This window comes from Emydura macquarii, unplaced genomic scaffold (assembly GCF_026122565.2).
Source record: "Emydura macquarii macquarii isolate MOO-44397 ecotype Brisbane River unplaced genomic scaffold, CSIRO-AGI_Emac_v2 contig_67, whole genome shotgun sequence".
In the NCBI taxonomy this organism is placed as follows: Eukaryota; Metazoa; Chordata; order Testudines; family Chelidae; genus Emydura; species Emydura macquarii.
Window position 1 is genome coordinate 3,454,807 of NW_027130204.1, and position 26,085 is coordinate 3,480,891.

Consider the following 26,085-nt stretch of genomic DNA (forward strand, 5'->3'; position numbering starts at 1 on the left):
CATGCCAGACATCTGCTTGTTGCCATGCTGTCTTTTTGTACCTGGCCACAGATTTTGTCATGAGTCTCATGATAAGTGGTGTGTTTCTGTAAGCCCCAGCTGTAGGAGGCATGTGATTAGGTGAGAATCTCAGCTTTAATTGAAAACCAACCGTATGTTTCTAGCACTCATGGTTGCAGAGAAAAGCTTCAAAATACAACCTGAGTGAATCCCAAAGGCTCAGAAATCAAAAGACAATAAACCCAATCCCCCAATGTATTACTTTTTAAAAAATCTCATGAATTTTCAGCCAATTTCATTATGTTTTTGAGCCTAGATCGTTATTTTTAAATGCTTGGGGCTGGTGATGCTTTGACTGGTTGTGTCTCTGTGCTGTTTTTCTCTTTGTCGTGCTGATGCAGGATTTATAATGTGAACTCCACACAGCCTCCATAATAACAAAGCTAGTATGAAAAGTCTTGGGGAGGAGGAAAAGGATCAGATCTGCATTGAAAGACCAGAAATTGGGTCTGGATCTCTGCCGTGTTTTTGGTTAGGAGTGCTATGCTCATGACATGCGCGCACACACAAGTTAGATAAAAACATCAATATTCTTGCTTCAAGGTTGCAGTATAACATGACTTTTATTCATTATCCAGAATGATAACACTCTAGCCAAAACCAGAGAGAGACAAAGCAGGCTGCTCTGTCAAACAGCGGCATAAGTCACCCACCTTACTATAGACTGACTCTGATCTCACTCTTCTCTACAGAGTGCCCTGGCCTGCTAGCAGGACCAGGAAACCACTGAGGATTTAAAGTGACAGCTATACAATTTAATATCATTTTCCATACACCACAGAGAGGAAGCCAAGCGGTTGATTGTTCCTTGACAATATAGATGCAGCAGTGCTGGTAAAACTGATTTGTATTCTTAGGAAGAGACCATGTCGGGAGTTCAGAAGCCCATCCAGGCCCACTTGGCTTATTAAATTAAGCTCTGGGGTGAAAGAGAACTGGCAGCTCTGAGATGAGGCTTGATATTTTTTACCCCCACAAGGTAAAAGTGCCTCAGGCTTTAAAAGCTTTGCACTGAATCAAAAGGCTTTAGAGAGAGGCCCATGGATGAGGCTTGCATGTTAAAACCTTTCTCCCCAGCGTGTGATCCCCATGTCAAGCCCATTGCGGGATGGGGTAGTTAGGAAGACAAGGATCAGAGCCGCAGGGGGGGGAGATTATTGCTTCTCAAAGATGCCGTAGCTTTACGGATGAGACAAACGCGAGGGGCAGCTTCCTGCCTTCCTTGACCTCCTACAGGAACCAGGAGAACAGCCTCTCTGGTCTCTTCCTCCCCCATGTCATGTGGCTCCAGGGGCTGGTTGACTCCTCTCCCAAGTAACTGGTGCTTCGAGCTGACGCCTGCTCCCCATGTCTGAGGCACACACATACTGCAGCTGTGATATATGTGTTGCATATATCATGGACCCAGAGGGTTAGAAGGGACCGCAAGGGTCATCTAGTCTAAACCCCCGCCAAGATGCAGGATTTGTTGTGTCTAAACCATCCAGGACAGCTGGCTGTCCACCTCCTTTTGAAAACCTCCAGTGACGGAGCTTCCACAACCTTCCTTGGCAGTCTGTACCATTGTCCGACTGTTCCATGCCAGCTCCGCTGTGTTTGTAACCAAGGCTCTGTCCTGCCCTACTCTGAGGAGGAAGGCAGTGGGCAAGTGGCTCTTGGTGTTTGGGTAGGTGTCCTGCCCACGCCAGTGGCTGGCTAGCTCTAACTAGTCTGGTATTTTTCTTTCTATGTGATTAAAATCATTTAGGGTGGGACATATTTGGTCTAGTATGAATTTTTTGCCAGAGGCAGATAGGACATGGGGAGAACTCTCAGATTGTGCTGTTTCTCCTTTCTTTCATTTAATATATAATTCGTTTTTATGTACAACCTGCAGCTCCATCCGCAGATCAAATATTCACGTCTGGCTGGAGCACAGGCGTCTGGCGGTTAGCTGAGATTAATGAGTTACAGGTCTGACCGTGTGGAGCAAAGGCGTGGAAGAAATCATTGAAATGCTGCATATGGCTTGCAGGGGTGGTGCGTGGGGAGGGAGATGGAGAACTCTGGTAGGAGATCAGTACGTGAGGCATGTGAAGGTCCATGTGATGGACAGACAGGAAACAAAGGTGAGCTCGTCAGAATGTAGTAGATGAAATCCTGCCCTTGCACATAGTTCCTCCAATGGACAGGAAGTAGAAAGTGCTTGGTGCTTGGGGGAATCTCTGAGCCATCATTTACCCCTCCTGCTTCTCTACCCATCCTTTGCATGCGAGAGGCTGTTGCATAATTTCTCACATCCCACTGGGCCCATGGTGACATGGCCACTGCCTTATTAGGTGTCCCAGCCTTGGCTTTAAGTGAGTGCTAGAAGGTTATCCTGCCCTGCTGCTGCACGAGCTGCTCTCTCACTAGGCTCCCATTCATGCCATCTTTCACGCCAGCTCCCATCTTTCACGCCAGCTCGGCCCTCTCAGAATACCAGACAGAGTTAAATAATACAGAGCTGTGCAGAAATACGCCTTTTTTCAGCTGAGGTTTGGGAACAGATGGAGAATCTGTGAGGCAGAGATGCTGGCAGGCATGGTATGTTTCAGATATTTTCCTTAGTGTCTTCTCAGTCTGCTCTTAGATTCACAGCTCCTGCTCATTGCATAGGGTAGACGACAAAATTCTGAAACCGACATACCTACCGTTATCTGGAGGAAAACGTTCTCTGAGCCGTGCTGAGCTATGTTGAGTGGATCACGTGGCCAGTGACAAAGTGTCCTGGGTGCAGCTCATGGCTTGATGGGCAAAATTCTTGTGTGCTTTAATCCAGACCAAGCCTCCAGTTACTGGAGAAGAACCAGGGTGGCATTTGTAAAGCCACCTAGGGCATTTGGACACCCCTGGGTTCTATACCCAGCGTCGCCAGTGACTTGGTGTGTGTCCCTGGGCAAGCCACTTAATCCAGCCTCTTCAAAAACAGCCTCTGAGTTTTGGGACTTCCAGTGTTTGGGTCCCCAGTCTGTTGGGCTGTGCAGAATGGGGCCCAACAGTCTGATTTGTCTAACAGCTATGGGCCTAGTTATTCCCTCAGGCCCCTGATTGTAACTCCTGTTCATTTCAGTGGGACATACATCCACTGTGCCTAAGTCTCTCTCCTTTCCTGCACTGCTGTATTTGAGGCCCATAACAGGAAAGAACCATCTAACACAGCCATGCCCCCTCCAGCTAGGCTCCCAGAGTAGGTGCTGCTCACACTCCTCGAACGGCAGGAAGGAAACTAAAGCTATTTCTACACTTCAGCCTATGTTGGCAAAGCTACCTTGGGCACAACTGTGGCAGCTCCTGTCCACTTCAAGTGGAGTTCACGTGTGTGAAAAATTGAGCCCTTATTCTCTGTGGTTCAGCTGTGTGACTATGGAATGGGGATGATAATTCCTCACCTGACCAGGGTGTTAGAAAGATAACTGCAGCAATGTATGAGGCCCTCTGATACCCTGGTGATGGAGGCCAGAGAAGTACTCGGCTAGTCCTTTGTGGAACTGATATGCGGATCTGGGAATTCATGTCTCCCAGCCCTGTATTGAATTCACTAGACCACTGCTGCCTCTCTGAATACTCAGGCTTTTCAATATTCTGGGTGGGCTGTGTTTTGAACACCAGTGAATTGGGGCCCAGAATGTTCTGTGCTGCACAGAACAGCGCGAATCATGGTAGTTATTCATCCAAGCTGTTGCTCAGCTCAAGGGGGAGAGACTGCTGAGTTGAGGGGATGGGGGGGGGGGGGGGTGGCAGCAGGAAGGTTAGTCCAGACTTTTTGTCTGCCTCCTACAGAGCACATTCCTTGCTGGCCCACCTGTAGTTAGGAACATGGCATGCCACAGAACACTGATTTAACTTCATCACAGCCTATGTCTTACAGCCCCCAGGCTGGGCCGGCCGAGTTTTGGTGAGGGGCAGGGGTTGCAAAGAAGTGGAATTAAGTCCTTCTTAAGGCAATGAATTGAAACACTGAAGTGTGAGATTTGATGGTCCTTCTCATTCGCTTTCCTGGCTACAGCTGCGATTGGTTAATAATGCCAGCTACCTGGGAAGGTCAGATTCCGATCTAAACATCTACTCAGCGTGGAGTTCTGGTCTAGGCCCATCACCATTAAGGACATACACAGTAGGTGCAATAGCCTAATAGACCAGCCAGGACTTAGTGTCCATGAATACTTCGTCTTTTCTTGAGTAAAGCACGTTGTTTCTTGCTCTGTGTGCTCTTCTGACTAGGTAGCTGGGACTCAGCAGCAGACTTCTGTATTCGCTAGTCTTTTGTCATTAGGGTACAGGCAAAACAGGAGAGCGGTTTGGGCTCACCTCTCATGGCATCTGGCCAAGTGGAAATGCTTCTCATGATTGGCATCTGAGTGGAACCTTTCTCTGGCTCAGTCACCTTTACATTTCATCTTAGGACATTTGCTTCATCTGAAACATCGAGGTCTGGCGTTATCGTTGATCAAAGTACATCTGGCAGTCATCTCGGCTTTTCACCCTCCTATCCAGGGCAGATCAGTCTTCTCACATGCGATGACGGTCAGATTCCTCAAGGGCTTGGAAAGACTCTTCCTGCAGGTCCGTGATCCGGTTCTCCCGGGGACCACAACCTGGACCTGTTAGGACTCACTGGGACCCCCACTGAATCCATGGCATCTTGTTCTCTCTTACATCTGTCGTGGAAGGTTGCCTTTCTGGTGGCAATCACTTCAGATGAGTCTCCAAAATCAAGGCTCTAACTTCGGAACCTCTTTACATGGTGTTCTGCAAGGATAAGGTCCAACTGCATCCTCACCTAGCCTTCCTGCCTATACTGACAGCTAATTCAACAAGAGTCCATGCATCAGCAGCAGCTTTCCTGGCCCAGGTTCCAATACAGGACATCTGCAGAGCCGCAACGTGGTCATCTATCCATATCTTCATGTCCCACTATACCATCACTCAACACGCCCGGGATGATGCTGGCTTCGACAGCTGGGTTTTGCAATTGGTACATCTGTGAACTCCTGGCCCACCTCCATAGGTACTCTTTGTGAGTCACCTGACATGAAATGGACATGAGCATGCAGTTGAAGAAGAAAAAACGGTTACTAACTTTCCATAACTGTTGTTCTTTGAGATGTGTTGCTCATGTCCATTCCACGATCCGTCCTCCTTCCCCTCTGTCAGAGTTCCATCAAGAAGGAACTATGGGAGGGGGACGTGGTGCCCCTTACGCCAACACGTGTGTGTGACTCCAGAGGACGCCAGAGCTGGCCCTTCGGATACCACAGATCTCCTTCTCATCTTGTGACATGTAAACAATATGCAGTGACTCCAGCTTCAACTACTAATGAGCACTATTGACTTTGGAGACTGTTTGGTGTGGTTTGTCAGCCTTTTTGCTTTTGCAAGTGAGATGAGGTTTTTTCCCCTGTAAGGGAGAGTGCTTTCAATCACCTCCACTCTGACTGTAGCTAGGCTCCCTCCCTCCTTCAGCCCAAACACACCTGAATCTCCACGTTTGCAATCTAAACCTAGAGCCAGATCTGAATTTTGCAAATGGGCCCAACCAAATCTCCAAACATTAGGTCATTTGAAATCCAGGGGTGAATTCTGCGTACTGGGCTCCTCTGTAACACTGGTAAATAACTGCTAACACTGATCAGGCATTGCAAATGGCACTCTGATCTTGAAGTGTACGATCAGTACTAAATACATAAGACTAGAACAGTGCTTATTAGGCTTGGCATGCCCCTGTGCCAGTTTACCAGACCAGGACCTTAGCTGTACCAGCTGAAGCTTAAATCCCTCAGCTGGCTGGAGGCTGTGGTTTGGGATGCTGACCAGCTAGGCAGGAAAATAGAGAAGGCCTTGAGCTGCAAAATCTGAAGCTGAATCTAGATTTCAAACAGCCCTCGAGTGTATGTACGTGTTCACCTCTGGGGCTTGGTTCAGGCCCATCACTAATGTTTTCTGTACAAAAAGAATCTGAAGTTAGATTAAGCAGCCAGCCAGCCAGCCAGCAACCTCCTCGGCCTCTGTTCCTCTCCAGCCAGTAACGCTCTCTCCGTTAATGATGCTTTCTTAGCTTAGTCTTTATTCTGGACTCTGGTGAGCCCCTTGCCATCCAGACATTGGTGAGTGCTCTGGCCACAGCATTGCAGACTCTGGAGTCCCCACGATTGGGGTTTAGAGTGCAAGGTTGGCTGCAAGTTAAAGAGCACACAGTTGAATGAGATAGAAGCCAGGGCAGCGCAATGAGCCCCACAGGATTCAGGGAGAGGCAGAGCCTAGCATCCCAGTCACACAACCCTGCAGCACTGGTGCCTGTGCCACTGGAAAACTGCAGGCCTGGAGCAGGGGTTCTGCTGATACAGGCACAGCACCAGGAGCCAAGAACCCCAGGTTCTACTCCAGGTTGCACTTGCCACTGACCTCCTGCGTGGCCTTGAACAAGTCACTTAACCCAAGCTCTGGACACAGGATGCCACAATCCCAGTCCTTTTGTTCCCGGTGTGCATGCACTGAAAAAATGACTCCCCAAAGAGGGTGAGGCCACGGCCCTGCCCTCCTTCTTTATCAGCTGGCCCAGGGGCAGCACACACCACACCCTAGGAAGGTTGGCCCCTCCTGCTCAGCATGCGTTCCTCTCCAGGACCCCCAGGGGAATCCTGGCTCAGCCAGCCTGCATTAATCTGGGACTCTTACGCTCCATGGACGCACCAACACAGGCTGTGGTTCCCAAGCTCCTGGGCTGCATAATCTCTATCTGAACAGCCCGGGGAGTTAAGCCTCCCTCACTCTCTCTCTCAAGCTGACGGTTTCTCTGTGTCTCAGATCACGTATTTGTGCTATAGACCTCACTCTGCCAACTGTGGGAAGATTAGCCAACCCCTGTGACTACCCATTGAAACAGGATCTGCAAGGCCCATAGCCAGACGCTAATGAAAATGTTTCCTCCTCAACAGGCACATGCTGCCGGGCCTGGGTGTCGGCTTCTTGTTGTTTTGCACAGCACTTTCCATGTGTTTTTAACCACTATTTTATAAAGCTTTGTCCATCACTTTCCTTCCCCCTGTCCTGCCCCCCTGTCCTGCTCCCCGAGGCTCCACGGATCTGCTGGAACATTCAGTGTCTGCATGATGTCAAAGGCGAAGGAATGCCAGGCAGGCGGGAGGAGGCGGTTGATTGTGAGCAAGCCAAGTGACAGGCTGACATGATTAAGAGCCTGCTGGCTAATTAAAGCACAGGTGGGAGGAGCAAAGTATTTAAGGATGCCAGGGAGAGCGAGGCCTCCCCAAACCTCTTGTTACTTCAGTGAACCTAGCAGCTGAGTGACAGAACAAATCTGCATTAACCCTTTCATGGCTCAGCTCTATAGTTAAAACTGGGGCAAAAGGGGGACCCGGAAAATGGCACCTTTAACTGAAAAGCCTGATCCAAGGTAAGGACACTGTCTGATTTCTGACTAGTAATCGGCTGGCTGCTTTGAGCTTTAGGTAGTACTGGTGCTGGCTTAATGCATGTTAGCTGGTCCAGGAGAGCTGGGGTAACACAGGTTAACGCCCAGTGCTGTTGGTGTATCACAAATTACTGCTTGAGGAAAACCAGTGTCGAAATGGCTTTGCAATGGATCTGTGTTTGTTTGGATTGCTGGAGACGGATGAATCCTAGCCCAGATTTTTACCTCTTCCCTACCAGCCCTGGTGGGTGGCTGAAGTCAATACCTGGATTTCGCCACGTGAGCCCGTCTCTAAAATCAAAGTGATGGGAACGAATCTGGTGCTTTGGCTCAGGCCCACACTGATTGGCGACATATGCCTTGTGTGTTGTTTTTTGTCTTTCACTTACTAACTCTTCTGGGCAGCACATTAGTCTGACTGCTTAGCTGGAAGAATGAGAATGATGTGAATTTAAAAGGTGGGTTTTGTGTTTGATGTTCTGCTGCTCTTGAAGGGACTTGTAATCTGACATCAGAATTTAGCTTTCAGCCTCTGGGGCCATAGCATTTTAGATCTGCATCCAGCTGAGACTTTTTTCCTAGAGCATCTCCGGAACTAGGCATCGAGGTAGCTCTGCGTTCTCGAGTTCATTCTTGCAGCTGCTGTGAGAGGCAGCATGGTGTACTGGACTGAGCGTAGGACAGGCAGTCAGGACACCTGGTTCTGTTCCCACCAGTGCCACTGGCTTGCTGTATGGCCTTGGCCATACCACTGCGGCCACCATTCTAGGTTCTTCTGTGGCCTCTGTGTGCTAGCTGCACTGCCTGTGAAGTCAGATGAACAGCCTCTGGGAATTCTTCTGGCATACGACAGTCTCCTGAGTGGCAAAGACCCAGCAGAATGACTCTACTCCACTTCCCCTTGTAGCACCTGGCCTAGGAGCCTGTTAGGGATGTGCCAGGAGAGAGATGGATCATGGAGTACCTCTGCACTCTGGTTGGTCTTAGCTCTTGCAGTGGCCCCTTGTGGATTGTTGCAGCTATGCAGGAGTTAGAGCAATCCTCGGGGTGCTCTAGAAGCTTGTGTGGGGGGAAGAGGGACCAGAGGGTTGCACCCAGAATGTGGTTCCCTTGACCCTCCCCCCACATCCTGCACCAGCTGAGTTGCACTCAGCTGCAGCTCAGAATTGGGGTCTGTGTGTCTATTTCCTCATCTCTGTATGAAGCGGGGGCATCGCTTACTACCTTAAAAGGGGAGTGTGTGCAGGCAAGTAGGTAAATGTCTGTAGAGCACTTTGGACACGTAATGCTACACATTGGTCACCATTTTAAAAAAAACCCAGAGTTTGCCAACAGCACAGCATGTGATCTGAGATACTGGTGTATTTCCCTGCACCCAAGACAAGGCAGCAACCTTGGTATTTCATTGTGCTGTGATGACTGTCAGTAAATGTTGCTACTCCAATGGACCCCACTGGCTAGATATAAATAGTATTATTAGATGGTTGATTTATTTGTGAATTTCACTGTGAATTTTATAATTAGAATGGGCCTGAACTAACACCCTTCCCCCATCCCCACACATGAGGAGTTTGTATCTGGATCTGAACTTTGTGGTTTGGGTTGATTTCTACTTACAATCTAGACAATGGCAAGTGTTGTGTCTCAGACTTATTTACTCCTTCACTGTTAGTGGTTGTGTAACTTGAGAGCTCTCATCAACATCATCTTATTGCACAGGTCATGTCCCAAGGAGACTGACGGGCTCTGCTTGGGTTATCTAATCCATTGTGTTTTTTGAGTGCCATTCACTCCTGCAAACATGCAGTTTAGTGTGACCATGTAGCTGGAGAGATGCTGCATCTAAATCCCGTGGCCAGTAGCGTGAGTCCATGGCTTTAAAAGAGGGAACCGTTAGGGCATCTGGAATCTGCCGCCATGACTGGATCTGTTTGTTCAGAACAATCGTTTTCAGAGTCAAAAATGCCCCCAAATCCAGGGCATCCATTGATTTTAGGCACAAGCACATAGCCCTTATCTACACCGATATTCCAAGTAGCCTCAAAACAACTGGGCCAAGGGAATCCAGTATGTACAGTTGATGAAGTGAGATGTAAAACTGACATCCTCCCGACCACCTGTGGCCTTTATGGATCCCAGGGCACTTTTTTCATGAGCAGTGGGTATAACCTTATGTCATTAACTTCACTTCCTCTCCTTAACCCTAACCAAATTGAATTCCTGGCAATTGCATTCTGCCTGCCTAAATGCCTCCTAGAGTCTCAGTAGCATTAGGTCCTCTAGACTGTTCAGTGTTGCTGTGTGCTGTTAGTCATGTCCTGCTTTCACCCCAGAGGTGGCAGCACTTCAGCTGTCCATGATGTGTTCCGTTGTGTACACTATACATCAGTGCAAGTCTGTAAGGTGCTCCGGGAGCCTGTACGATGGGAGCTGTTCTATAAATCCAAGGTGGCTCTGAACAAAAACCTCAGATCCCAATACTTCCAGAGGATGCGTCTTGGGACTCTCTCTTGAATATAGCAAAAACAACGAGAGTTTTGTGGCACTTTAAAGATTGACAAATTTAATTTTAGCAGGCATAAGCTTTCGTAAGGCTTAGCTCACTTCGTCAGATGCAGAGGTAGAAATGAGAAAAACAAGATCATCATATACATATACAAGTGCATAGAGAACAATGGGGGAGATGGATGAAAGCCGGGTACTTGAGGTCTAATGATAGTCATTGAGTAGGAGGTGAGAATGGGCGAGCAAAGCAATTTACCTCTTGTAATGAGAGAGCCATTCCAAATCTCTATTTAAACCCAGTTTGAATGTGTCAAGTTTGCAGATCATTTCTAACTCAGCAGTTTCTCTTTGAAGTCTGTTTTTGGAGTTTTTTTGGAGAAGTACAGCAACTTTCAGGTCAGTGACAGTGTGCCCTGGGAGATTAAAGTGTTCTCCCACTGGTTTATGGATGTTATTATTTTTTATGTCTGATTTGTGTCCATTTATCCTTTTGCGTAGTGATAGTCCAGTTTGGCCAATGTACATGGCAGAGAGGCATTGCTGGCATATGATGGCATATATAACATTAGTGGATGTACAGGTGAATGAGCCCCTTATGGTGTGATTGATGTGGTTAGGACCAGTGTTGTTGTCACTAGAGTCGATGTGTGGGCAGAGCTGACAACGGGGTTTGTTGCAGGGATAGGTTCCTGGGTTGGATTTGTTGTAGGGTGTATGGTTGCTGGTGAGTATTTGCTTCGGGTTGGGGGGCTGTCTGTAAGCCAGGATGGATCTGTCGCCCACTGCCTGAGCTACCTCTCTGGAACTCTCTTGAATATAAATGCACAAGATGATTAAAACACGCTGGGGCCTGCTTTTACTTGTTTAATTTCTTTCTCTGATGTTCGAAGCTGTGGTGGTGGTGTGTTTGTATATCTGTGCACACAGACAGACTGACACAAAACCTCCCTGTACTAGGAAGACTTTAGAGTTCTTTCTCCAGTTGCTGTAAGGGATGCACTGCACTGAGATCGTCTCTTTCAGCAGCACAGACATCAGAGGACAGTCATGACAGGGCCAGAATAACTAGGTGCCAAATTACACTCCTGTAAAATCTCTTGTCCTGGAAATGGATTTTTTCAGCCCTGGGGATACCAGTAAGAGCAGAAATCTTACCAAAGGGACCTTGACAAGCAATGTACATCTGCTTCCAATTCTGACTGCTTAGTCCAGCAGTTCCCAACCTTTTTGGCTCGAGAGCCACAGATATCATTTTTACAACCCTGAAGAGCCACCAGTCTCTGCCATCAGGCCTCCCCCACTGCAGCCAGACAAAAGGAGTTCAGCGAGGAGGCAGCCTCCTCACTGCTCTCCCGTCCTCCTGGCTGCAGCAGGGAAACCACACAAGTCCTGTAGCCCCGTGCACTCCACCTGGGCCCTGAGGTAGTGGCTCCCTTCTGCAGCCAAGGGGATGGAAGATTAGTGCTACCCTCCCTCTGGCTCCAGCAGTGACCCCAGTGTCTGTGGACCCAGGCGGAGCGCTTTGCCATGCTCTCTGCTAAGCCAGGGGGAGGGGAAAGCTGATCTCCTGTCCCTTTGGCTGTAGCAAGGAGCCCGCACTGGTCTTGTAGCCCTGCGGAAACACGCTCCGCCTGGGTCCTTAGGCAGTAGCTCCCTTCTGCAGCCAGCAGGAGGGGAGCTGAGGGCCACTTTGAAAGCCCACACAGGCCACTTTTGGCCCCCGGGCCACAGGTTGGGAACCACTGGTTTAGTCTGTGTGAAACAAGCCATTGACTTACCTCCTGTTTTATTAGAGACACAAGATTCAGGGGACCAGATGTCTTGGGTGGAATGGGGGGAACCTCTGTGAAATGGGGCTCAGTGGTTCCAGTCCATTTCCTTGTGGAGAGGATCCCAACCGTTATCTCAGTTGGTGTTACCTGCCTCTATTGTTGGCTGCCCCAGCCAACGGGTCAGAGATGGAATGAACTGTGGATACTGACCTGTTCTCTCCAATCTGGGCAGAGCAGGGCAGGGCACATCAGCAGAAAGACGCAATCATGCTAATGATCTTGTGCTCCCTGAAGTTAAATGAAAGAGTTGAATTTGCAGGGCTGTCAGGCCATCAAATGTTTCAACTGTATTAAAGTCCCTTTTCCAGCACAGGATCCCAGCTATTTTAGCTGTAACGCTTGTCTTCATCCTACTGGGAAAGGTGGCAAAGTGTAGATCCGTGCTCTGTCGCTTTTAAAATGTGTGTTTGAAGTACTGTCTTTGTGCTGAATTAACTCGCATTGCTGGTGACTTTTGTGCACTGTAAAGTCCATTGCTGAAAGACGTCTTCATCCAGAAACATCCCAAAGACCTTGAAGCAGCATGGTCAAGTTTACATTTCCTATTTGACTTCTATTACTTACTACAGTAGAGCTCTGCTAATGCACGAATTACTGGGACATCTGGTCCTGTTGCAAATTGCTGAATTTTTCAAGTGAACATACATCATGTTTTTAAAAAAGCAAAATGTTGCGTCACCTGAAATGCGCTTTGTTAATTTATGTTAACAATTATAGTTTAAATTATTTGTGGTGATATTTCTTTATATGCCAGCCAGTGCTCTGCACTATAGTTTGTTTTGTAAGTCTTGGTAATGTGAAGCTTTACTCCTGTATCTCTGCTGTCTAACATTTTTTGAGGAGTGGAGGGAAACTATTGTTTTGCGTGAACCTTTCTGAGGCTGTCTTGTACATTGCTTATTCACAGTTCTTTCATGCCATTCATTCATAGGAGGCGGGCGTAATGCGCTCTGGAGCAATAGCAGGATGTTAACCCTTAAAATAAAAATCATAGAATCATAGACTCACAGAAGATTAGGGTTGGAAGGGACCTCAGGAGGTATCTCTTCCAACGCCCTGCTCAAAGCAGGACCAGCCCCCCAACTAAATCATTCCAACCAGGGCTTTGTCAAGCCGCTTCTTAAAAAACTCTAAGAACGGAGAGTCCACCACCTCCCTAGGTAACCCATTCCAGCGCACATAAAATAGCGATCTACTTATTTTCATAGATATTTCAAGACGGGGGAAGAATGGCAATTTGTGATAAGATCTGATGGACTGGGCTAAGTTGAAACTCCCTCCAGTATTTTGAGAGTCCCTTTTTCTTCATTTTAGCCAATGTGAGGAGAAATTAAGCGATACCAAGGACTCCGTCCTGCAAGATACCAGCCACTGGGGCACTAATCCAGCAAGGCTCTTAAATATGTGCTTAGCTTCAAGCCAATGGGACTGCACATGTGCTTGGCGCACTCCCATTGGCTGCAAATTAAGCATGTGTTTAAGTGCTTTGCTGGTTTGGGGACACCGGGGTCAGTATCTTCAGGATCAAGCTCCATTTGGAAAGCAATGGGGAAGGGCAAAATGCAGGATACATGCAGCTTGCTGCAGGTCAGGTGTGTTGGGAAGTATTGCTCTCCTTTAAAAGGCCTCATGATTTTTTAAGCTAATCTCTTGATTTTTTGGGTGGCCTGACTCATGATTTTTGAATGAGGGGGTTTGACAATTTACATGTTAAAAATCCTACTTGAATAACCTGAGATATTGCTAGTAACAAAGGAAGGAAAAATGGGTTTTAAAAATGGTTTTTAACCAACATTGCCCCTTTCAAGCCACAACTTGCAAAGTTGTCTAGTGGATTTTGAGGCCCACCTAGTGGGAGTTGTGTTTGAATTCCCCCAGTGGCCATACAAACCTCAGCCCAGGCTTCTAACCCAGTGTACAAGCAGGGAAACAACCCCCCACGCAAAATCACTAATTCGTGAAATTCCAGCCATAGGACCAGATTCTACAATGCTTAGCAAAGCTCCAGTGACTTAAGAGCATGTGTGTTTACGCTGAACTATTAATGAGTTGTTTGTTATCTCTTGCTATTGTAGGGAGAGTCTTTGAATGTTTGAAACATGTGAGATAATCCAGAGACATGCTGTACAGAAGTAGTCACTGCTTATCTGCATTCCTTCTAACTAGGATTCCACCGCTCTCTTTTCCACACCAAGTAGGGAAAGAGCTGTGGTCTTGGAAGAAAAATGCTGGGGCTGAAAGGGATGAAGGAGTCTAAAAGTCTGCCTAGAGGTCCAGGGATGCTGGCAAGGAACCTAATATAGGTCTAGGCACATTCAAGACCAGACGCTCTTGTCTTATGCCCTTTATTACCTACCATCATATCTGAAATTTGTACAGTTCTGAAGCTTTGGCTGCTATTTTTGTCACATTTCAGTATAAAGGCATTCATTAAGATCTGCTGGAGCGGCAGCATTGTCTGCTGGCTAGAGCAGGGCACTGGAAGGAAAGAAATGTGGGTTCTAGTTCTGGCTTTGCTGAACCTCCATCTGTAAAATGGACCTGATGAACCCCACCTTCTTGAGCCTCTTGAGAGTCACTGACCTAAGGAGCTAGTGTATTCTCCCTGCACAGCGGTAGTGGTATCTTACAAGTAATATTGTTTTTCATACATATATCTTTAAAAGGACATAGGCTCCAGTACTGGAAAACAGTCTCCATTCATGAAAGCACTTAAAGTTAAGCACATTGGAGGCCAGCAGCAGTAATTGTGGTCCTGATTTAGAAAAGCTCTCAAGCACATCATGCTTTCCTGATTCAGGACCATAGCTACTGCTGCCTGTTTGTATCAAAGCTTACACCCCGATCCTCACCTGGTGTCAATCAGCTTTGCAAACTGCAGTCTGTGGATCATGCTGATTTCCACCAGCCACGCATCTCACTCCTGCCCCCTTTGTATGGGCCTTGGTCTGTTGGTGAATTCAGCTGAGTGGTTAGATAACACTGATTAGCGTCACAGTTAACAGACACTATATGCGTATTATATTAATTAAATTCTATAAATGCTAATAAGTTTGGGGGATGTGTGAAATATTGTTTTTTCTGGGCCAGATTGTAATTTGTTTGCCCCTCCTCCATTCACTTTGGCAAACTTGTTTCCTTTAATTACTGTTTTATTTTTATACCCAGAATCTCTTCCAGTGAAAAGAGTTTCTTCTTAATTATGGGTTTATATCACAAGTGATGCCAAGTAATCTCCAAAAGGAGAACACTGAATTCACAATCTCCTTGCAGTTCTGGTACCTGTTTTCCTGAAGAGAGACTTGACAGTTCCAACAGCACAGAGCCTTTAAATGCTGGCTCGCATTTTGTGTGAAACCTGTACAATTTCAGAAGCGCGGACTTGCTGAAAGCCTGTCTAATGACTGGGAGCCTTTCCTCAGACTTCCCTGGGTTTTTCACCAGGCCTTCAGTGAAATGTACAGACATGAGTGTGTAGTGCTTTCCTCTTTAAAGTAAAACAATGTCAGGCCATGTCTACACTTAAAACACTACAGGTGCTGTGCTGGGTCTGCACATTGCTGCTTCAGTGTAGCCATCCGTGACCGTGATGGGAGGGACTCTCCCGTCGCCATAGCCAGTCCACCTCCCTGAGAGTCAGGAGCCAGGTTAATGGAAGAATTCTTCCTTCAACCTAGCACTGTCTACACTAGGGGTTAGGTTGGCTAAACTACATTGCTCAGGGTGTGGATTTTTCACACCCCTGAGTGACGTGGCTGGGTTGACCTAACTTGTTAGTGTAGACCTGACTTGACAAAAAGCACTCGCACAGAAAATGAAAACCGCAAAATGAGGTCAATTGTATGGAGTCCTTGTCTCCATTTTACTGTGTTTTGCTCTGGATACATTTAATTTTCCAGTTCAACAGTTGAGGAGCTGGATGAGTTAAATAAAGTAACTATAATGTTCAAAGACTTAGTGAGAGGGTGGTCTGACTTTCACATTTTCCTACAGCCCAAGATTTTTCTGCGATATATGCCTACATTCTTTTGTATTTATATAGTGTCTTTCACCCCATACCGTAGAAACTTTATAGACCGGGATCACTTGTATACAGAAGCCTCTGGAATGGAACAGCTGCTAGTAGTTTGGGACAGGAAGTGAAGAGGAATCGCACAGCCAATTGGAATGGCAGGGGCAATTCAGATGGGCACTCATAGGCCCCAGTCCAGCAAAGCACTTAAGCACAAGCTTACCTTGCAGCATGTGAACAGTCCCATCGATGGTAGCAGCTCTGTTGCCTGGGAATTCCTTATGCCCTCCTGGCCATCACAACAGCTTTCTGCAGGCCTTGCTCCCAAAGGCAAGTCCCTACACGGGCTGATTGATAGGAAACAATGAGTTGAAACTCCTGACGTTACCAGACATTACTGTGCATTTTCCTCTGCCCCACAAAGGGTACAGCTTGGCCAGTGGTGAGTTTGATTCCTGAGAGCTGGGTGCATCTAGGAATATCATGCTCTTCTACATGTGCTTAAACACAGAGACTGAATCCTTGCTGGAGAGAGCTGAGTTAGTTGAATGTTCCCCTTTTCTCCCAACAACAATAGCTAAATATTTGTATCCTCCACCTAATGAAGACTTCATAGGGGTCAGAATATGCCCTGTTAGGAAAATACATTGGGCCGTATACTCAACCAGTGGAGCTGCGCTGCTTGACATTGGCTCAGAATCTGGGCTGTTGCGTCTCATGTGACAAGGCGGAACCAGAAAGCAGATGCTGCATCAGCATGTGGAGGCAGGCAACCTCTCTGTGGCTTGTGTTTGGTTGTTGCTGCTGTCCCTTTTTAGACTGAATGCCCCATGTGGCATTGTTTATTTCGTCCTGAGATCTGCTTGGACTAACATTATCGACTTCTGCCCTCCCGGCCCTCACGAAGGCACGATGTGTATCCCATGTGGCTATTTCAGTGAATAAAGTGTGTAAATAATTAAACAAGTACTGTCATCTGTTGTGACAGAGATATGACTGAGGGTCCAGATATGGGCTGGGCTTAGCACTGAACAGACTACGTTTGCCTCTTGAATTTTCTTCACTGAGCCCGCCAAGTATTTGAAATGGAACACAACCATTAAACTCTGGCTGGCATTAAGCACGGATCATTTTAGGCAAGCCTGCAAAGTTGGTTCCCAGCAGGCAATCGCCCCCCCATCCCTCATTATCCTCTTCCTTCCCCTCCCCACCTCCCAGGTCACACAGCAGAAGAAAAATGATTTCTGATGCCGTTATTGGGTGCCTTATCTCTTTCAGCAACTGGGGGAAAACCCTGAACCCCATCCAGATCAGTACCCCCCTAGAGTTTACAGACCAGAGGCTTTGTCCATGTATCTTTGTACAGCCTTTGACACCAGCTGGTACTGATGGGGCATGAAGGGGTTGAAACCTGGTACTTTCTGATCTAAAAGCATAAGTCACTCCTGGTTGGCTAAAGGGGCAATAGACAGACTTATAAATGTCTAGATGTGGGCCACCCACTAGACTAGGCCAAAGAACCAGAGTGTGTTAGCTTGGCTTACCCTTAGTTTACATTTCTTTGGTGTTAAATTTTTGGGGAAGTAAAATACATTCTATTTGCAAAATGACATGGAATTGTTTTGTAGGAATTCCTCAATGCTGAGGCCCTGGGGACAATACATCCTTGAAAACACAGGCTAGTGTTGTCCAAATATGTCACTCTCATGCTGGGCACCCCCATCTCTGGATTGATGTTGAAATCTTTGTTCATTATTTATATTATGGTAGCTCAAAGAGGCCCCAACATAGTCCAAAATTGGCCCTGACACAAAGCACTTACAGTAGGAAAAATTAACTATGTCTTTCCCTCTGGTCCCTAATGTTTAGTGGGGCTTTGTCTTGGGGTCATAATTCTGCCTTCTTTTTAAATGCAAAAGCTGTATTGCTCTGGATGCCAGTCACCCAACAAAGTACGGGCCACAGATGTCCCCCAATATATTGATAGCAGCACTGTAGTTCTGTTGCATGTAGGATGGGCAGCTGCAGAGTAGGCTTGCAGGGAGAGAGTGCAGCCCAGTGCAGAACTAAGGGCAGGCTGGGGAAGGGGCTGTTGTCTGGGGTTCGGGTCTGTGAACACTTGGATCGATGGCTACAAAGTTCATGGCTCCTATCTCCGCCTATAGGCTGGCTCAGGAGCCAGAGCGATCCCGTTTGTAGGTTGCTGGGGAGCTCTGTATCTTCTCCTCCATCCCAAAAATGGTCTTGCAGCTGCCTGCGCATTTACTCAGACCATTTACTCAGGCTTTGTGTGCAGTTTCTATCCCCAGAGCACAGAGCAGACAACTCACATGTTGCTGAAGCTGGGCCAGAAAAGGTGACCAAGGACCCTTCTTTCACACAAGGGCTGTTAAGAGAAATGTAGATGGGAATAAATGTTCCAAGACACGGGAGCTGAAGCATGTGTCAGAAAGTTCATTTAGCCAGGAACAATGGCTCAGTAAAGAAAGAGAGAAATCCATCACCGAAGACATCTTTCACTGGCAAGTCAATGAGCATTTTGTAATGGCAACACGGAGCAAGTTAGCATTTTCTGTATTCTTTGAACTTCAGAAGCTGGGAATGACTGAGACAAAAGCGAATGCGTATTTGACAACACAGTAAGGAAATCAACATCTTCCTTCTATGTTGTAACATCTTTAGAAACAAGAAAAGACATCCCTATGTCTGCATGATCAATCATGTTGTTATCTAAGCGCTGTTCTGTGCTGGGGTTTCTGTCTCAAGGATTTTCTCTCTAATGAGATGAGAGCTGGGCAAAATTTTCATCTAAAACATTTTTGGCAAAAAAGTGCAGCTTCCATAACACCAAAAAGTTTCACCAATTCATGTTGGGGGGGAAAGAAACTCCAACCAAATATTCTGAAAAAGTGAAAACATTTCATGTGGTTGTTTTCAAAATGAAATGTTTCTATTTTTGAGCTCAGAATGACTTTTCTTTTTAAAATGTCCTTCACATTTATTTTAAATAATTAAAAACGTTAAAAACAAAATGCTCAAAATAAAAATTAAAAAAAAAAACCATTTAATTTTGTCGTACAAAACTTTTTTTTACCCAAACCTTTTAATTTTTTAATTTGCCAGAAAGTTTGAAAAATTTAGTTTTTGGTTAGACCTGAAACTATTTAATTTTTCCAAGTTATTAGTGAACAGAAAAAGCCATTATTTGCACAACTCTAGATAAGACACCTTGTAAAGATGTCGCATATCTCATAGGCTATCAGAGGCCAGACAGCTTTCTGACTTGTTAGTGCAGTTGACCTTGCATGTAATCCAGATCTTGTGATTTAAGTTTTAGGAATAGTCCAAAGCAGTAAGACTCCCAAACCACAATTGGCTCGTCTTCTGCGGCTCTTCGCAGCACTTGCTATTAAAACATGGTGTGATTTAATTATTAACCAGTCTTTAATTATTAACCAGTTATTAACCAATCCGGATGCTTTTACTATGTTGTTCACCAATTGTAGTTGATAAAATAATATGTGGTCAGTCACTTTGCTGTGAGAATAATATATATATAAATAGTAAATGCAAGAATGAATTCATACTACTGCAGCTCTTTTGGGTAATGCTGATCACTAATTTGACCCCTGAACACTGAGGTCTGAATATCACTTATCTAAAGGCTCCTTCAATAATACTCACAGTGGGCGGAAATGCTGTTTACTTCTGTCTTCTCTCCATTCTCCTCTCTTTGATCTAAATTCAGTTGGGTTCTGCCTTTCTTTAGTCTGGGAAATGAATGGCTGGCTGGTGCTCTTGAAGGAAATGGAACTGTTGGCTTGGTTTCAATGAGAGCGGAGGGTGCTCAGTGCCCCTCTGGATCATGCCTGCTGTTGTCCAGGGAGATGAAGATAGGTGTATGTGACAGCTGGCTTTCCAGACAACGCTCTGGAGAAAATTGTGGCCCATCTCTGAAACAGGTTCTCCCAAGGTCTGGTGGGGAGAGGGGCTTGCGGAGCCAGCTCACAAGCTGCAGGAAGGGTGCTGCAAGCTTCCATCAGTGTAAACAGCACAAAGCGTGTCACATAAAGATTCTGTCTTTCTTTTAAACAGAGAAAACCAGAACCTGGACGTGCAGGAGACAAATCCCTCTGGCACAATGAGCTCTGGTAAGTCACTGCTCCTCTCCTCTAGTCCTCGCGTGCCTGCAGTGAAAACTTGTTGCCTTATCCCCTAAAAAGAGAATGTGAAGGGGGAAACGGTAAGCATGCCACGGTTATTGTGAATATTGGGGTTGCACACCCAAGGAAACTTTGTCAATTTCAATAGTGCAGGAGCGTGCCTGCCTATTGAAAAGCTTGAAACAGGGCTTAGTAGCTGTCCCAAATCAAAGCACATTAGAAATCCACTGTGCACTAACAAAGTAATTTTGTAGTCCCCTGGGATAAGAAACTGGTTGCCAGCAACCAGAGGACTGACAAAAATCCAAAAATATGTTTAAGAAAACAAACTACCAGAAGCCCTCCTGTCAGGGTCTATTGCTGTGACTGTTTTGTTTGTTTATCTGTTCGCTCTGAACCGGCCATTCTTGTATGGGATTCTACCTGTCACGAGAGCCACTGGAAGTTTTCATCATACAAAAAAAAGCTGGTTTCAGGTTGTCATTTTCCCCACACTCAGCCTGTATCAGCACAGAATGATTTGAAAAGGACAGATCAGCTTGACTCCTTTGACTTCATGGGAACTAGGTTGATGGACACGTGCTGAGAGTCTGGCTGTAGCTTGGAAAATCTCCCTTTTTGTGTGCTTGGGACCACACACTGTGGTGATCTGAGACCTGGCCCAGTGCAGCTCCCCTTTGACCTTCGTTCATATCTCCAACTTGGGAGGTGCGAACCAGTAAAAGGATCCCACAAAATCCTGTGACCCCAAACTACTGAGTCTTAGCAATTGATCTGTTTAGCTGCTACCCCTTTTGCTCCCTGGGTCCCCATTGCCAGTAGCCAGCGACAGCCTCCAGTGCCACCTAAGAAGGCACTTCTGGAATAGTGCTGGGAACCTGGGCAGCCCCTTGATCTCCAACAGGTTTGTATCAGTGTGACTGACTGGGAAATAGTGACAGTGGGTAGTTATATAATTTTTTTAATAGTGGTGTCTAGAGGCACCAGTCTGGACTGAAATTCCGTTGCGCTAGGTGCTGTACAAACCCATGTCCCTGCCCCAAAGAGCTCACAGTTTCAATGGGCAAGGATGAAAGGGGAAGTGAATTGCTGTCCCTAGATCTGGTGATCAACTCACCCTGTGCATGTGGGTAAGCATGGTATGAAAGCACTCCCCTTACAGCAGGTTGGCAGAGCCCACCCCATGGTACCTGTGCCTGTGAGTGATTTTGATCCTTGACATCCCTTTGTTGTCAACAATAAAATTAAAATGTCACAGATTTCTCAATTAAGTTTATTGCTGCCACTTGTTAAGCTTAATAACTATCTGTATATCCAGAGTGTTTTACTATTCCCTCTCCCATTCCTTCCTCACATGTCTCCTGCATTTCTGCTGTTGATGGCAGAAATGCTTGTCTGAAACCCTGAATGCTGTCAGGCCTTGCAGTGTAGTCAGTGCGAGCTTACTCATCTTAGGGTGCCCCTGCTTGCCCTTTGTCTTTCAGAACACGAAGAAGTTGGCGTTGTGAAAACTGTGGTCAATGGGCTGATCTCAAGCAGCAATGGACAAGAGAAAGGTGAGTCAAGTGCATTCAAAATGATCTGTGCAGTTCCCCCGGCACATCAGTTGGAGTGGTGCAGCTGTTTCCCCCCACTGGATTCATTGATGTTTTTATTGTGATCAGCTGCAGTCACAGCATGACCCAGTATTAAAGAGCAGGAAGTAACTTGAATGTTATAAGGAAAACTATCTTTGTCAGCAAGGGCCTGATCCCAAACTTGCTGAAGAACATGAGTGTTTCCAGGAGGCTTTGGAATCTGACCTTGCACCATTCAAATTTTTTTTTTTTTTATTCAGTAGAGTATTTTGGGTGGGAAGATTTTTGCCCCAGGCGTCTGCTCTGGTATTCACACCCTTTCCACTCCTTTGATGGCTTTTTCTGGCAGGCAGGATATTTACTATAGATGAATGAATGAGCTGGTTAAGAGTGAAACAGAATGAGAGCTTGGCAGAGTCTGGATTTTGCTTTTATAAAACATTGTTAGTGGGGTTATTCCCCAAACCAAAGGCAGCGAGGACAAAGTCATTTCACTAAGCAGTACTGTCCCCTGCACAACAAATAGACATCCTGACTTAGGACAAACCAGGCGCTATTTTTAATAATTGCATCACTGGTCTCTGAACTGCTTTTGTATATGAAATTTCCTGCTATTGTCATTCCTGGTTTCCCAAGTACATTAGAAAGCTTTGTGCCATGTTTCCTTAATTGTGTTCTTCCCTTCTGGATGCACCAACTACACTTTTGTGTTTGCAGCCATTGACGTCCCTTTATGTGCACGCTCTATTTCTGCCGTTAAAATAATCCCCGTGAAGAAAGTGAAAAGTTCTCCTGACCTAATGCTACCTACAGGTATCTTTTTTTCCAAACACATTAGTAGGCCATCATCTGCTCCTTCTGCTTCACCCCCTTGTTAAGATAGTTTTCAACTTCATCATTCTTTCAGTGTTTTCCAGTGCTGTAGATTTCATCGATAACTAATAGAGTTAGACCATGATGCCACAATTCACTGTCCTCAATAATCCAGTTTCTCTGCAGGCATAATAGAGCATATTTGAATCTGAGATCCACGTAAACTCTTGTGCTAATGCTTATATGAACATTACTGTTGTAGCCTCATTTTAAACCAAACTCCTGAAAAGTCTAAAATATTTCCTGTATATCTTAGGTCCACAGAGAAGTAAACTGACACCAGAGATTTTATTTTACAGGTTCAATCTTAGTTCAGCATCTCTATTGTTCTTTCTCTCACTCACACATGCACACATCCTCTCTTGCCATGCTAAAGTGCCAGCTTCCCCATTGCCCTTTTTGTACTTCACTGTTTGGACCGTGAAACCAGACTAACCAACTCCTCTTGCAATTTGTATTCACTTTCACTTGTTGGCTCTGACACACTAGCAAAATGCTCACAGTGTGTTTCCAGTAGAGCTGGGTAAAAAATGGAAAAAAGAGGGAAATTCTGAGATTGTAAAATTTGATGTTTGTCCCATATTATGGTGTAAAGTCAAGTATTGATTTATTTATTGCAAAGTGAAATATTCCAAAAATACTTTGTTTCAATCTTTTCGGTTAGGGTCTTATGTGATATTATAATCCACAATATAATGTAAAAGGCAAATGTTTGGACTTTTGTATTATAAATTACAATACAATATAACTGCCAAAACAATAAAGCTGAAATGAAATAGTTTGATGATTTGCCACAAAAATGTTAAATTGCATCAAAACGCCATTTCCTGGTGGAAAACTGTTCTGTTGTGAAATTTTCTGCTAGCTCCTGTTTCCAGCACTGCAAGGGAAGGTTCTTTAAATTGAAAACAGGAACTATTTTTAGAAAATTGAGACAGCCTCAACTTAGACTTTTAGTTCTTTGAGGCAGGGACTGCCTTATTGTTCTGTGCTTGTACAGCGTCTAGCACAGTGGGGCCGTGGCCTGTGACAGGGGTTCCTGGGTGGTGTGGTAATATAAATAATAATCTGCATCTTTGGATCCTGATTTGGAAGTTTCAAAGCCCAAAGTTCAGGGTTGCTCAGATTTCTCTAGTTTTCACAACCTATTTAACAGTATAATTCGTACACATTATGGTAGACCTTGTAAAAACTTTTATAGAATTAAAACTAAGGGGGAGATTTTTAATAACCTAATTCCCAGGTTAGGTGTCTAACTGCTACTTGTTCCTTTTGTAAATCAACCTCTCTGTCTTGATGATAAAGTCTCTAAACCAAAAACGGGTAAGGTCAGGCCTGGCACTATCATTCTGTCAAACAGCAGGAAAAATGTTCAGTGACTGGATCAGTATTGGGACAGTCATGCATTTTCCAGATTCCATACATCAACAAAAGATACTAGAATGGCTGTTGGCAAAGGCACATGAACTTTGGTACCAGTCCAGTGAGTGACCAAAGCATTGACCTGCGTGCGAAGGACTGTCAGACTCCAGCCCCCGCTACAAGCTGGAACCATAGTTGTAATGGGATTCGAGGGTGCTGCAAGGCGGCTGTAGCTGAATTTTAGCTGGGTTGTCCATGCCTGTAGCATAGAAAGGGGCTGTGAGTGGCATTACCAAAATCAGCACCGCTGCCTGTGCATGCCAAAAGGCAAGCAGCCCAAGCTTCGCTCAGCGTTGGCTTGGGGAAGGCTGAGTCTAGGAGGAGCCCCTGGGCACAAGCTGCATTTTAAAACTGGGTTTGTAAGCAACTGGTGCACCTTGTCCTGTTGTGCTTGCAATCTGCCCTCTTAATACACATTCTCTCTCTCTCTCTGTGTGCCCCAAAGCACTTCATACATTGGCATTCGGCATCCTCGTGGGAGGGCAAAGAAGTCAGTGCAAGTGCTTGTAAAATAGTTTCCACCCAGCTTTTGGACTGATTTCACAAACAGAATAACACAACTGCTCTTTAAAGTTGTGGTTGCATTATTAATTATTTGTGGGCCCCAACCAAGATCAGAACTCCATTGGCTAGGCGCTGCACATACACATAGCGAGAGACACTCCCTGCCCTGAAGAGCTTACAGTTTAAATAGTCAAGACAGACCAAGAGTGGGAGAGGAAACTGAGGCACAGAGCATTGAAATGACTTGCCTAAGGTCAGTGATTCCTGTTATGGGTTAATCACAATTCCCAAGGAACAAGATTTTTGCAGTGTGACTTCAGACTACCGAGTAGGGTACGCATGAGATCATGCAAAATAAAAGTAATTTAACAACATCACATTCAAGACTTCAGCTTCACACCCTGTGCTTGTATGTGCAGGTGTTTGAGTCATTTTGTTTTACCAGACTGATTAACAGCCCCCTACCCCCACCCACCTCCCCCCGCGCTCCTTTTTTTTTTAATCAATCTGATCATGAAATAAAATGTAGGTTGGAAACAAAACTAACTGCTCTGGCTGCTTGGGAAAAATGTATTTGAAACTCCTTTGATAGATTTTTCCCCCCCATGGAGAACAGACCTGTGTTGCAAAGACAGGCCCACCTGGGCCCCAATTCAGCAAGATCTCAACAACGTGCCTAACTTGAAGCATGTGAATAGACCCACTGGGACTGCTCTGGTGCTCCAAGTTAGGTATGGGCTGAACTGCAGCAGAGGGAAAGTGTGCCCCTGTCTCCTGCCCCCTCTTATCATCCTCCATTTACAGGCCTCAATCCACCACCCCTTCATCCAGCACCGAGTGAATGTACCTTGAGGCAACTTTTCTTACCAAGCCCATAAAGTCCTGGAACTGTCAAGTAAAGGCCTGAGAGCCTGGTGATTACAACACACGGGGTTCGGATGAGAGCCAAACATCTAACGCTTGTTGAACCTCATAGCATTGAAGTTGTGGTTATTTGTCTATACTGTAACCCTGGGGCCTCAGTCATGGCCCTCCCATAGTATGTAGGGCTGTACAAACGCAGGGACAGATCTCGAGGTGGCGTGAATGAGCATTGTTCCATTGACATCATGCTGATCTGCACTAGCTAGACTAAATGATAGTCTCTGCCCCCAGAAAGCTTGAGTATGATATTGATTTCCATGCCCCCAATGTGTGTGAGACACCTCCCAATACAGATGGTATGTGAGCCAATGCCAAGGAGCTTACAAAGGCAGGCGCTGGCCCTGCACGGTGACGTGAGCAGCACAGCCTCCCTGAACTGTGGGTACAGCGTCCGTCTGCGCTTTGTCACCGGGCCTAATTTCCGACATGGCGTGACGAGTGAGGTGATGGCAAGGGAAGGAAGGAGAGGAGAAGAACGCACCATCATGTAGCAAAAGCTAGTGTGTGACGTGAGGGAATTTGGTTTGAATGAAGTAGACCGAAGACGAGGCTAGCACGCTGGAGATACCTGGGACGATGTGAGGCCTAGGAGAGATCTACACGAGGAGAGCGTAGACCCTGCAGACCTGCCCTGGCAGAGGGGTTCATGCCTAGGGGAAGGCAAAGGAGAAAGCCTAGAGCCACAGACCTGCAGTGCCTCAAGTAGGGTGACCAGAGAGCAAGTGTGGAAAATTGGGACAGGAGTGGAGGGTAATAGGCACCT

General features: G+C 46.1%; 1 protein-coding gene across 50 annotated transcripts in view; it reads left to right on the forward strand.

The window, feature by feature from the left end:
- SORBS1 (sorbin and SH3 domain containing 1) overlaps positions 1-26,085 on the forward strand; it is a 225,097-nt gene that overhangs the window by 119,360 nt on the left and 79,652 nt on the right. For 8 of the 50 annotated variants that reach the window (XM_067538147.1, XM_067538231.1, XM_067538222.1 and 5 more), the window contains exons 1-4: positions 3,848-7,492; positions 19,955-20,010; positions 21,507-21,578; positions 22,317-22,412. In XM_067538147.1, coding sequence (XP_067394248.1) covers positions 7,461-7,492; positions 19,955-20,010; positions 21,507-21,578; positions 22,317-22,412 — 256 coding nt within the window. In that variant the 5' untranslated portion in view covers positions 3,848-7,460. Of the gene's footprint in view, positions 1-3,845; positions 7,493-19,954; positions 20,011-21,506; positions 21,579-22,316; positions 22,413-26,085 lie in introns of those variants that run through there. The other 42 variants (XM_067538194.1, XM_067538229.1, XM_067538268.1 and 39 more) reach the window with 19 other exon arrangements.